Genomic DNA, 12,645 nt, shown 5'->3' with positions numbered 1-12,645 from the left:
GGGGACCTGCCACTGCAGCCCCCACCGCCCAAAAGCAAACGCACAAAACAGGTGCTGTCATATATGCATTTCACTGTGACCACTATTCTGTTGTGTCCCTAGTGAGGGCGTGGCTTATCCATGTTTACAGCTAAGATGAGGATCATGTCTGATTGACAGTAACACGAGCTGGAGACGTGCATTTGGTGCAACATCAGAGGCTTTAGTTTAAAGCCGACATGAACGAGCATCGAGCGCAGAAGGAAGACCAGACCAATATCAGCTTTTTTTCAGTCTCCTATCAACTTTCAGTGCCGTTACCGAACCTGAGCCTGGAATCAGTGCCCAGGGTGCTTCTAGCTCCTCCACTGCCCCGTGCACTGCCACAGTTCCACACACCAGTAAGCGCCAGCAGACAGGCTAAAAAGATGGGCAAACGTCAACCCTAGTGATGATACATTCACGAACAATACGATTCTATTCAACTAGAGCCGTTAATTTATTCTTTGTGCTAAATTTCACTGCATGTCTTCTAAATTTACTTCACTAGGAGAGAAGTAGAGCAGAGATGGCCAAACGATAGAGTGAATGAAGAGAGGGAGCCGTGCTAGCAAAACAAGCAGTGGATCAGGAAAATAAAAGATTTTATAAAGCACCAGTTAACACGGCTACGCCTCTGCAAAACTCTGAAGGAAGGATTTTGGGTGGCCTCTGTCCTGAACCTTGTATGTAGCTAAGCCCCACCCTCGGTCAGACAGAGAGACACACTGAAACTGGATGCACTTCAGCAGTTAGACTACACCAGCGGCATGATTTAAAAAATACTACAGTGAAAGGGAAGAATGGCCCATTATTTTGAGAGCATCTGGCTCCTGGTGGAAGAACAGGCAAAATCTGCCCTCCCTGACCAACTAACCTAGGTGAAACACTGGACTCCTTAACTTGTTAGGGTTGTGACAATTGACCAGTATTACTGACTCAACTGTGGACTGTTTCAAACTGTACAGCTTCAACATGGGAGACTCTGCCTTCCAAATCATAGTTTCACCTCTCAAATGTGTCTGACAAGCCAACTGCTTCCTGTGTGATTCAAGGTGAGACAGCATTGTATGAAACACAAATCACAAACAGGACTGAACATACCCAAATCTTGCAAGTGTGTGTGTTCATATGAAATTTAACTGGTCACAAAAGAACTGCAAGAATATCATAAAACATAGGTTTAACCTAATGTGTGTCTAACACCAACCCCTTAATCTGGATGCACTGAAAGTGACATTTGAGCACATTTCATGCAGGATACACGTTTCACTGGACTCACTGATCTGCTTACTGTTTCCGTCTGTTAAAAGAAAGGGGGCTGGATCCTCAAAAAAAAAAAAAAAAAAAAAAAAAGCCAGAAATACAAATAACAAGGTGACTGTTAGCTGTGAAGTACAGTAGATATATTTTGAGTGTTACACTAGTACCAATGCTGTTTCCATTACTGTTATTTCTGCATATTTTTAATCCTTAAGCATCTTCTCGTGGATTTTAATGAGTGTGAGTACAGTATTTTCTTCAGAGATGTTTGTGTTTGTGAGCAAGTTCACTTAATGTGGAGTAGTATTTGCACAAGCAAAGAAATGTCTATGCAGCCATTTTAAATGATGTAAATATACAAGCCCTGGACACGAGAAATGCTTATTTGGATCAAGAGCTAGTGTGCAGTATGCAGCACACTAAAAAGTGAATGTGTTGCACTGAATAGTCTTTTTAGCCTGAACGGCATTTTCTACAATTAAATGAGAATCACGAGCCACAACATTCACAATTAAATACCAATACCAGTCTTTGATAAAGACTTTGGAGCTACAAATATCAATTACTTGTCAGTTTCAGTTAATTTTCTTGATTAATCACAAAGACTCTCCTGTAAAACAAAGTACCGGTAGTCAAACTATTCATCGCATTAGTAATTAAACTGATGTTTGAGACCAGTAGTACAAACAGTTGATTCATTTTCTGTTTGGCTGTTCACTTCAGATATCTCTAAGTTAACTGATTAATCAATTAGTGTCTAAAAAGTAACAAATCATCATAGTGGCAAATACACCTAAATTCCTTATTAAAATTTTGCAGGTATTTTATTTATTAAATGAAGTGGAGGAGCCGTTTTCTACATGTTCCTTCATGTTGCCTGATTTGTCCCAAAACATTAAATTATCAACTTCCAGTTCCAATTAAATTATGGAGCCACAATCAAGTCTGTCATTTCCAGTCCATATGTGATTTCTCAGTGTTTCCCAATGAACTAAACTCCTGATCAGTTTGGCCATTCAGCAGTTTATTCTTCAGCTTATATTCAAACCTGAAGCTCAGACTGATTTGTTTGTACCCTCCATCACTAAAACAACCATTGAAACCTGAAAGTCTTTTTCAGTAATGTGCTGACTTTGCAAACTCTAATACACACAGGTATTTAGTCACTGCTGTGCTGCTGCTGAGCTTTGGCTTCTAAAGGCAGGTGGAAAGGAATCAGGGCCTTTCCATCTGCACTCTGTAATGCTCTTACTTGTTAGTATCCACCAATCTAATAGTCTTACCATCTGATGATTTGTTCTGTTTAGTATGCAAAGCTTCTAAATCTGGATCCAACTACTCTTGTTCTGCTTAAGTTCACGAGTCAACTCCTTTTTAAAATGCAGCATCTCATTGTCTGTTTCCACGCACAAAACATGCAACTTGTGTATCTAATTGCCGTTTCCCCATGATATCGCAAAGGGCAAATACTGTATACAGGGCTCCAGATGAACATTTCACACTGGTGGCACCACCTCTGTTTTACAACACAAGGCAAAAAGAATCTGTATTTTTCAGTAATTATTTTAAATAACCTTACCATCCAAAGTACACAGCCTGTATTTAAAATTTAATTCAGAGAGAGGGAAACTTCAAACACAGCCAATGGGAAAATCACATCTGGAACAAGTTTGAAGCTTTGTTGTAGTAAAGCCGAGCAGTCAACATATTCAACTGAAATATAAGCCAATGAATTCAAGTAACTAGTTTCCAACATAAATAGTCTAACAGGTGATCACCTGGATTTAAGCAGCTGTGTCTGTGGTGATTACACTTGAAATAAATGCGTCAAAGGAAAAATAAACTAAGCATAAAAAGGGCTCCAGGGATGACGCGCGTCTCGGAGTCAGCATGAATCGACACATTCAGTAAACTGGAAGTCTCTGCCTGGAGACAGGCGAGTGACAGACCTGCAGATAAACGGCTTCACTTAGATTATTACGTCTGTCCGCTGTTTTTCCAGTGAGAGCATCTTTTGTGTACAAGCTGTTTTCACACCCAGCGTGGCCTTTGAAAAAAGGCACACGTTAAACAAATTTGGACGCAACATGCCACTGATCACTCGCAGTCTGGAGCCCTGGTATATCATCAAACTTTAGGAGAAATACATTTCCTAATAGGGGAACAAATCTTAAAAACTGCCAATTAATAACCTGGATGCTAAAAATCACACTTCCATTCCCCGTATTTTTGCTTTTGTGTTTCAGTCCAAGAATGTTTAAGAACGACAATGTTTAAGCAAGAACTGAGAATTTCTGAGGATCAATGACAAGTGTTGTTTGAAAACCTGGTCTTCATCAGGCTGCTCATAAAAATTCCAGCTGACCAGCTTTTTTATTAGACCAACTCGGTTCCTGTTCTCCTCACATTAACCCTTTGCTGTATGTCAGTGTCAGCTCCACTTACTTTGTGAAATATGAAAATGTGTCACTAAACAGCCAATGTTGTTTTATGCTGTGGGTTAATGTAAAACATATGCCACTGATGGTTTAACTGTGACTTCTGTTTTAGTTAAAACAAGTTTTCTAATCCTTGTACAAAAGAGATCTTATCTACAGGTACTGTGTTGTGCGTACAGTCCGTATCTGTGTGTTGCTGTTTAGAATATAATTCACTTGAATGTACATTAGAATTGTTTTCATTCATTTCATTCATAAAGTTTATTTTTGTATTAATGTGGGCCTCCCCATGTTTTGATCTGTTGTTTCTCTGTGAGAGATTGAATTAAGATGCCGTCTTTCCCTTTTTGTTTTTCAATGTTGTAAAGAGAATGCAAATAAAGATAACATCTACTATGAACCTGTTTGAGTATGTCAGACTTCTTGCACCTTCCTGCCGTACATCGCTGCTCCCTCTGGGCGTTTTGGCCAGGCTGTCTACTGAAGACAGAAATATTGGAAAACAAACAAAGAAGCGCAGGTGGGTTTGAACATACTGTGTAATGTGTGTATGCTTAATGTACGTGTAACAAACACACACATGATTCACAGCACAGACTCGGGTGTTTCAAGTACCAACAAAGTGCATGTCAGATGAGGGAGGAGACAGAATTTGACCTGTTTGGAAGAAAATATAAAGACTTGGCGAACGTTGCAATTGAGGTGGGAATAAATTAATCATATTCTCTGGGAACTGTCTTGTTTTTTATACACCCACTCCCACCTTCTTCTGCTGGACCAGTGCCTATGGTCTAGATCCAGCTCCTTGTTCACTCCAGTGTGCACGTTCCTGTGCTGAACTGTTTTAATCTGAGCTGCTGTAATGTTATTTAGAAGTCTGCTTGTGGCTCCGTTCAGACAAAAAGTAAGTTTTTTTCAAATGATCTCACTGTGCCTTTCATTTATTATATGTCATCTGTATAAACCCTATGAAATAATGAGCTTATTGTCACAGTTTCTTCTTGTAATAGTAGTTTATCCTGAAATGTTCCTAACACAAATCTCCTCGTTGGTTCTTGCAATCTGTCAGGCTCAAGGAAGCATTTGCATCCACAGTCTGCTAGGAAGGAAATGTTGTGGTATAGGTTCACACTGTTTTGTCAACACAATGACACAATACTACTACTAGTATTACTACTATCACTACTATTGATAATTATAATAATAAAGCAAGTATTCAGTTTCTGAGGATTGTAATTGATTGTATTAAAGCAAATTCAAACAGGCAAAAACCTGAATTGATATTTTAAAAAATCTTTCATTCCATTTTAAGTCCTCAGTCCTTCCCAACATCATTACCTTATAGAGCAGCAGCGACAGAGGCACTTCTGGCATATCTGAATCCTTAAATTTAAGTGAGGTTAAAGTCTGCTCATCCTTTTAATGTGCATGTTTTATGAAAACGAGCAGGTAGCACAAAGGTCAAAGGTTCCTTACTGAGAATCAGAGGTGATAATGTGTCCCCCTGCCGTTTTTAGGGGAATATGAAAGACTGGCCATAGACCACGATGCGCGCCCCCGAAGCGTGAAGGTGCGCCAACATCATCTGGAAGAGGCAATATGAGGCTGAACAAGAGATTACATCAAACCACACGCGTGAAAAACTTGGAAGATGTACAAATGGAGGCCAGAAAGAGACGAAGTAGAAAAGAGGAAGAAACGAAAATATACTGAAAAAGAAAAGCGGACGAGAGCAGGGACGAACTGACGAAAGGACATAACGAGAGCGCATTACTGCTGGATCATATGGACAGTGTGATACGACAACATACACACAACCACAGTAGCAAGACAGGGAGAGAGACTAAATGAGAAAAAGAGAGAGAGAGAGAGAGACTAAAACGCGTTTAAATCTCATCGACACGCACTCAGAAGCTCAGAGCTGAAGTTGCTTTCCGCTTGTGAGAGGGTGATGACCGCGAACCCAGCGCGTTGAGAGACAGACCGTCTAAAACAGAATGAAGCTGGAACCATGAATAAGAAGAAGAAGCTTTATTTATTGTCATTGTAACATTGTGACACGTACAACGAAATTATGTTTGGAGAGGATTTGTGAATGAAACCTCAGAGTAGATCATTCCAGCTCCGCGAAATGATGTGATTGACAAAATGAAGAGGGTCACCTGAAAAGCGTCCGATCTGCAGTTTTCTTTGTTCAGATTAAATGGGAACTAAATGACAGACTGGAAACCGTGTGGCATTTAAAGGAATCCGGTGCGGTTTCTGAATGACTTCCAGTGATGATTCCCTGGGAGAGTAAATGACCAGATCGACGAACGCGTTGCTCCGGTGCCATTGCGCACATCGATGCGCACAGCTTCCAGGCAGACCTTGTCAGACAGCTGTGCGTTATGCTGAATGGACCGAACTTCCGCGACCACGATCCAATGCGACTCGTCGACCCGAGGCACCTTCCGCAACTGATGTCCCAGGAGGACCATGAGCCCTCCATGGAGGAAGGGACCTTGGGGCCCCGCAACTCCACGCCAGCAGGGGATGAAGGCGCCCAGGGTCAGCAGTACCAGCCTTTCCCTTGGGTGGTTGCCGTGTTAGCCGGCGTCCTGATCACGACCATCGTGGTCGATGTTATGGGGAACCTGCTGGTCATTGTCTCCGTGTTCAGGAACAGGAAACTCAGGAAAGCAGGTGAAACTACTGTGCACGTTATTTGGTGCCAGATGCAGTTATTAAAATAAAAACTTCACACTCACCTATCCCATATAAATAAGTATAATTTGTGTTTCCTCACCTTTCACAGTCTGTTCTGGTCATATTTGATTCTGCCCCTCATCTGGTTCCCTCCTCTCGTCCTGCAGGAAACGCCTTCGCGGTGAGCCTGGCTTTTGCTGACCTGCTGGTCGCCCTCTATCCCTACCCCCTGGTGCTGACCGCCATCTTCCATGACGGTTGGATCGCCGGCCACATCCACTGTCAGATCAGTGGCTTCCTCATGGGTCTCAGCGTCATCGGCTCGGTCTTCAACATCACAGGCATCGCTATCAATCGCTACTGCTACATCTGCCACAGCCTCAAATACGACAAGCTCTGCTCTAGCAGCAACACCATGTGCTACGTCATGCTCGTGTGGGCGCTCACTATCCTCGCCATCGTGCCCAACTGGTTCGTGGAGTCGCTGCAGTACGACCCGCGAGTTTACTCCTGCACCTTTGCCCAGTCGGTCAGCTCGCTGTACACCATCGTGGTGGTGGTGGTGCACTTCATCGTGCCAATGGGCATTGTCTCATACTGTTACCTACGGATCTGGATCCTTGTTATCCAGGTGAGGCAGAGGGTCAAGCCAGACTCGCGACCAAAGATCAAGCCCCATGACCTCCGCAATTTCCTGACCATGTTTGTGGTGTTCGTGCTCTTTGCTGTCTGCTGGGGGCCACTGAATCTGATTGGCCTTGCAGTGGCACTGGACTCCAGGCTGAGCCGGGTCATACCAGAATGGCTGTTCACGGCCAGCTACTTCATGGCCTACTTCAACAGCTGCCTCAACGCTGTTGTCTACGGAGTCCTGAACCACAAATTCAGGAAGGAGTACAAGAGGATTGTCCTGGCCATCTTCAAGTTTCACTGCTGAGAGGCTACACTGAGGGTACATCTCAAGTCTCTTATAAGATCATCCCTAATCCTCGGTCCCCGGTCGACCCAGAGGTCGAGGACGTTCCAGTTCACTTATATCAGCTCTGAGGACTGCGGAGTGAAGAGGCGACTGGAGGAGATATGACCAAGGATACACGAGATGCCCTGTTATCAGAAATCAGTTGGGGGCACATCTCATGTCTCCTATGAGGACCGCAAGATGCGAGGAAAAAACATGAGGAGAAAGTACTCGAGGAAACGCTATTAAAGACAGGAGACATCCTTTTCTCCAATCCCTCATCTGAAGCGTCCTGTCACCAACTGATTTTTGATGCGAAGGATGGTCTTGTGTTTCCTCAGTCATGGCTCCTCCAGCACCATCCTCGGTCCACGCTCCTCAGTCCTAGGAACTGATGTAAGAGACTTGGAACATTCTGCGTCCTCAGTGGACCACAGCAGCTTCCAGGTCGACTGAACAGGAGCAGGAACAATCTTATAAGAGACATGAGATGCGCCCCTGGTGACAGGATGCTTCAGATGAAGGATCTGAGGAAAGGACATCTCATAATAACATGTTTTCTTGAGTCCTCTCTCCTCATGTTTTCTTCGCAGCTGATGTGAGCGGGACTAAGAAACAAGGAAAAGAGGCAAGTGAGAGAAGCGACTTTCTTGGGATGTACTTTATGTGTCTTGTCTTGTCAGGACTTTTGTGATGAGAAAAGCCTATTAACAAGTGATGAAAGGAAAAATAAAACAAAAATTTGACCTTGATCAAGAGGAAAAAAACATAGTAATGAAAAGGAAATAAAACTATGAAAGTAGAGAAGGAAGAAAAACATTTTGTATGAGAGAGAAAAAGAACTTTAGGAGGTGGAGAGTGGAGATGAGGTTAAATAAATGATGCCACACTGAGAGTTATCAGTGATGCCTTCAGGGAAACTGAGAGATTTATAAAATACAGGCAGAGGGAAACAGAGACCAGATTGTAAGTTTAATGTCTTTTATCATGACTTTCTTTGGTAATAAAATCAAGAATTACTGTTTGAATTAAAACACTGTGATGACCTTCTACCCCTGCTTCATTTTGACCCCCCTCAGTGAACAAGAGAGTCATTTTCCACTACACAGATTTTTTTAAGGACAGTAAAATGTAGAACTTTTTCTGTCTCCAGCCTTCTTTGTTTGTTCACAATAATTACTTAGAGATTTTAATTTTGATAGCTATGATTTTTTGAAGTAACGAACCAAACTCTCACCGGGACAAACAAATGTATGGAGGGGCCAGACAGGTACAGACAGAGCTGGACCAGAATCACAGATGTTACCACTTTATTCAACAAAATCAAAACCTGCAATCTGACTGTGACCTTGACCTTGACTTCGGCCCTCTTGATTTGAAATGATTTGCATCCCAAAGCTTAACGCCCAAAGCTACATAGGAGTGACTGAAGACACTTTCCCACTGAAATCTGCTTAAATTTGTTGACATGAAGTTGTGCTGAGCTGCTTCTTTTCTCTGAAGGAGGAAACTAACAACTTTCAACAGCCAGATTTTAAGCTTCCAGCCTTTCACACCAAAAAAAGTTATCTTAAAGACTAAATAAACACCAGGCTGAAATGTGATGTTTGGCTGTTTTCTCTGGCTGAGCATCTTCAGCATGTTTCATCAGAGCTGGGTGTGATCGGGTATGCCCACATATGGAGAAGGGTCTGTCTGTCTGTGAGCTAAGACTGTGGAGAGTGTTTCCACTGAATGTCTGTAATGTTGATGAGTCTGCAAAAACATAACAAGAAAGTTTGTCTTAATAAACGAACGTTCACTGTGAGGTGCCTCTTCAGTCTGTCGCTTTATTTCACACACCAGTTTCCAACACTAGTGTAAACGCAGCTCACAAGAGGAAAGACAGGGAGGATGTGAGGCATGTTCTTTTATATTGAAAAGAAAAGACTAATATAAAGATATTTCACAGTGTGAAATTTATTATGCATTAACGTATCAAAATAAGCATGTGCACATGGATCTTCACTGTTTAGGAAAAACAGAAAAGACTGTCCTCAACTTGCCGGTATACAATATTTGTATGAAAAGATGTTACTATCTGATTGGTCCAAAAGTGTTGGGGAGAAGTCGTGGTTTAAACTTAACTCTCCCGTTATTGGTCCTTCAGTCCGTCCGTCCTCCAACCATCCTCTCTGCTCCAATGGTCGTGGACAGCGCCCCAGAAGGGGAGGAATTCCTACTCTTTCTTAATTTCTACATAGACACTTACATCTTCCTTTGTTTTCAACTAACTGCTACATTTTACACATTGCTTTCCAGTTCCAATAAAACTGCTCTGCTTGTGTGTGTGTAATGGTTCTACCTTTGAAGTTTTCCTCCTCTTCCTGGCCTCAGATCTAATCTCTGTTTAACTATCCTAGGATGCAATAAACTATAGCTCCCCCGGCCCATTAGCCAGGTGGTGACAATAAATTAACTGTGGACCCTCTTTGCCAAAGCTGTAAATCTAATGAGATTCAGTGTTTTAGTGAACCAGTCCCCCTTGATGTTAAACAGTGCTCCAGTTAGCTAACACAGTAAATACTGACCAGTGATTCAGTGAACACATAGGGTGATATGTAGATATGTAACTACATAAACATAAACACAACTGTGAGATTAAAGTATATAGACTTATGTATGCTATATAATAAAAACCCTAACTAATTATATTCATTTCTATCTAAAAATGAAAATCACCCTTACAAGGAACACAAGTTCTTGTGACTGTGTAAAGATTTGTCACACTCACCGCTTGGTCTCCAAATCTCAAGACCTGTCACTCAAAGTGGGTGTTATGAAGAACCACACTAAGGGTGTTTTCACACTTGGCCCCTTTCAAAACTAACTCAGAACGATTAGTCACACTGAAGGTGGGGGCAGGCACAGTGAGCTGGGTCAGTTTGGAGTGGAGGATGTCCGGGATGATGGTGTTGAACGCCAAGCTGAAGTCCACAAAGAGTCAATGACACTGCTCTAAAAGTTTGGAACTGCAACTCAGCTAATAGCATAAATGAAGCACAACAAAAAAAGAAGAAGCAGCTTTATTTTATTGTAACACGTACAATGAAATTTTATTCGGAGCTGAGGGCCCTGCTGCATGCATATGCACCGCCATCACGGGCAACTTGGGGGGGGGGTTAGTGTCTTGCTCAAGGACTGACATGTGGACTATAGGCACTGAGATTCAAACCTTCAACCTTCCCGTTGGGAAACGACTGCTCTACCCACCTCACCACTGTCACCCCCGCTCTCCGCGGCTCCAGTGAGGGGAACTGGGGAACTGGGCAGCCGACACTAGAATGAATTCATCTTTCAAATGTCAGAGGGAATCAATACTTTAACAAAGACAAGAAGAAACGTTTGGCAGCTTCCTCAAATGACAATAAGGCACACGTGGATATTGAACGCAACATTTATTCTGAGCAAGGAAAAAAGAAATGTGCACAAATGAATGTGGCTGTCATTCCTTTCCTCTTAAAGTGTCCAAAGGGAAACTGGGAAAAAATGTGCTGCACCAGATAAATCCATCCATAAGTGCCAGAGAAAATAGGTATTTAATCATTGGATAGATGAGTAACTACACAAAGACAACAGCTGTGAACTCTCCCTCACACATAAGGCTCAGAGCATTCAGGTTTACCCAGTTTGCACAGATCAAGATAATAAAAATAATAAAGTAATTAACTCTCTTTATGCTGCCAAGGAAACACAGAAGACAACGGTACAGAAGGTTTATAGGGAACGTACAGTGCAGGTTGGCCTTTTTCTACTGATGCAGACAAACTGGGTTTATTTTCCAATCTTACCCCTACAGCTTGTAAATAAACCTTGAGTTTTATATTACATACAGTACATAGAACATTATCTTACATGCAGTTTCTCTGTAATAAACTGATATAACTTATGATTTGTCCTAGAAATCTTAAAAATTCATGCTGTTTGTACATTAAAAAACATCTTTTCAAAAATACCCAAATATTAAAACATAAAAAGTTTTAAAGACGAGAACAAAGATTTTGCACACAAGAGCCTCCACATACAAGTTTCCAGCGTCTGACACGTCTTTGTTTCAGGGTATCAGTTTTGATTCCACTAATTCTCAGTGTGCTCATCAGTCTGGGGCCTTATCAAATCCTGGTCTTGGTTCCATGGTTGTCCACCAATCGCACCACAACAGTTTGTGTTACATGTCTATTTTACTTTTGATTTCACTTTAGTTCTAGCTGTAGATGAGTTCATGTGTTCTTTAAATAATCAAAAGCCTGAGAGAAATAATTTGGCACAGATGTCCACTTGGACTCAAGGAGGAACTAATCTGATTGTGGTGGTCAAAGGTCAAGGTCACTGTGACCTCGTGTCTGTCCCATTTCCATGAAGTTCCGCAGTTCCACGACCGCAGAGCAGTAACTCTAACCTAACCTCAACTGTATAAGTGTTTACTGGCAGCAAGTGAGGCTGGACCTAAGCCTTTTCCACATGAATCCAGTCCAGTGAAACCATGTCCAGGTTGTCACAAGCTGCATTACGACTGACTGCCAAGTAGCGCCTGGCCTTATGAAGGAACTAAACAGGAAAACTAAAACTGGCTTTTATAATGAACCTGATTCCACAACAATCTGCATTGTTACCTGTGATCGATGATAATCACAACAAGACTTGTCTTTTTGTGGTTATAAGATGAAGCTCTTGTTATTATGAGACACCAAGTCCTAATTATAAGGGGCAGAGCTCATAATTAATAAGGACTCCTGTTTTGCTGAATGTAATTTACTTCTGTACTTTAAAAGTACAGATAAAACATGTGCTCACACACATGCAACATTTGATAACATAGCAGATTTTAACCTCGCTGCCGTGATCGGATGGGGGAACCTACGGTTCCTATTCATTTGGAACAGAACCACGTTCTGCTCTAGGTTTTGTTATGAAAGAAAATCTTTTTGAAATACTGATTTTTAAGTTACAGTTGTGTGATTTAAAGCTTGTGCACCACTTGACTGAATAAGGCTTAAATCAAAGCACAACTGAAGGGCAGATGTCTCGCTTGGGTTTCTGTCTTTCCTCTGGATGAGAAGTCCACACAGCAACGGTCTGATCTGGACCTTCAATTGCCTCTAGAAACCTCCTTATCAGGATCTCTCCGGCATGAAGGAATTAGTTTGTACCAAGATTACGTTGTTGTGCGACTGCACTAAATGGCAGGAGTTGAGGACATACATAAACATGTACACCACATATAACAGGACACTGTAGTAC

At 42.0% G+C, this 12,645-nt stretch overlaps 1 protein-coding gene across 1 annotated transcript; it reads left to right on the top strand.

The window, feature by feature from the left end:
• Positions 1-5,938: 5,938 nt before the first annotated feature.
• On the top strand, positions 5,939-8,080 carry mtnr1al (melatonin receptor type 1A like). The gene is made up of 2 exons (XM_020594038.1): positions 5,939-6,404; positions 6,575-8,080. Exons 1-2 carry the CDS (start codon positions 6,110-6,112, stop codon positions 7,342-7,344), a joined length of 1,065 nt encoding a protein of 354 aa, XP_020449694.1. The 5' UTR covers positions 5,939-6,109; the 3' UTR covers positions 7,345-8,080.
• Positions 8,081-12,645: the final 4,565 nt, after the last annotated feature.

The sequence above is a fragment of the Monopterus albus genome, unplaced genomic scaffold (assembly GCF_001952655.1).
Source record: "Monopterus albus unplaced genomic scaffold, M_albus_1.0 scaffold21.1, whole genome shotgun sequence".
Classification (NCBI taxonomy): domain Eukaryota; kingdom Metazoa; phylum Chordata; class Actinopteri; order Synbranchiformes; family Synbranchidae; genus Monopterus; species Monopterus albus.
The sequence above is the reverse complement of the archived record's forward strand: the minus strand, read 5'-3'. Positions and strand labels throughout refer to the sequence as shown.

Excerpts from the sequence above, each read along its gene's own strand:
- mtnr1al (XM_020594038.1), top strand. The coding sequence starts at position 6,110 with ATGCTGAATGGACCGAACTTCCGCGACCACGATCCAATGCGACTCGTC. Across the intron at positions 6,405-6,574 it reads CAGGAAACTCAGGAAAGCAG|GAAACGCCTTCGCGGTGAGC; the intron begins GTGAAACTACTG and ends CTCGTCCTGCAG.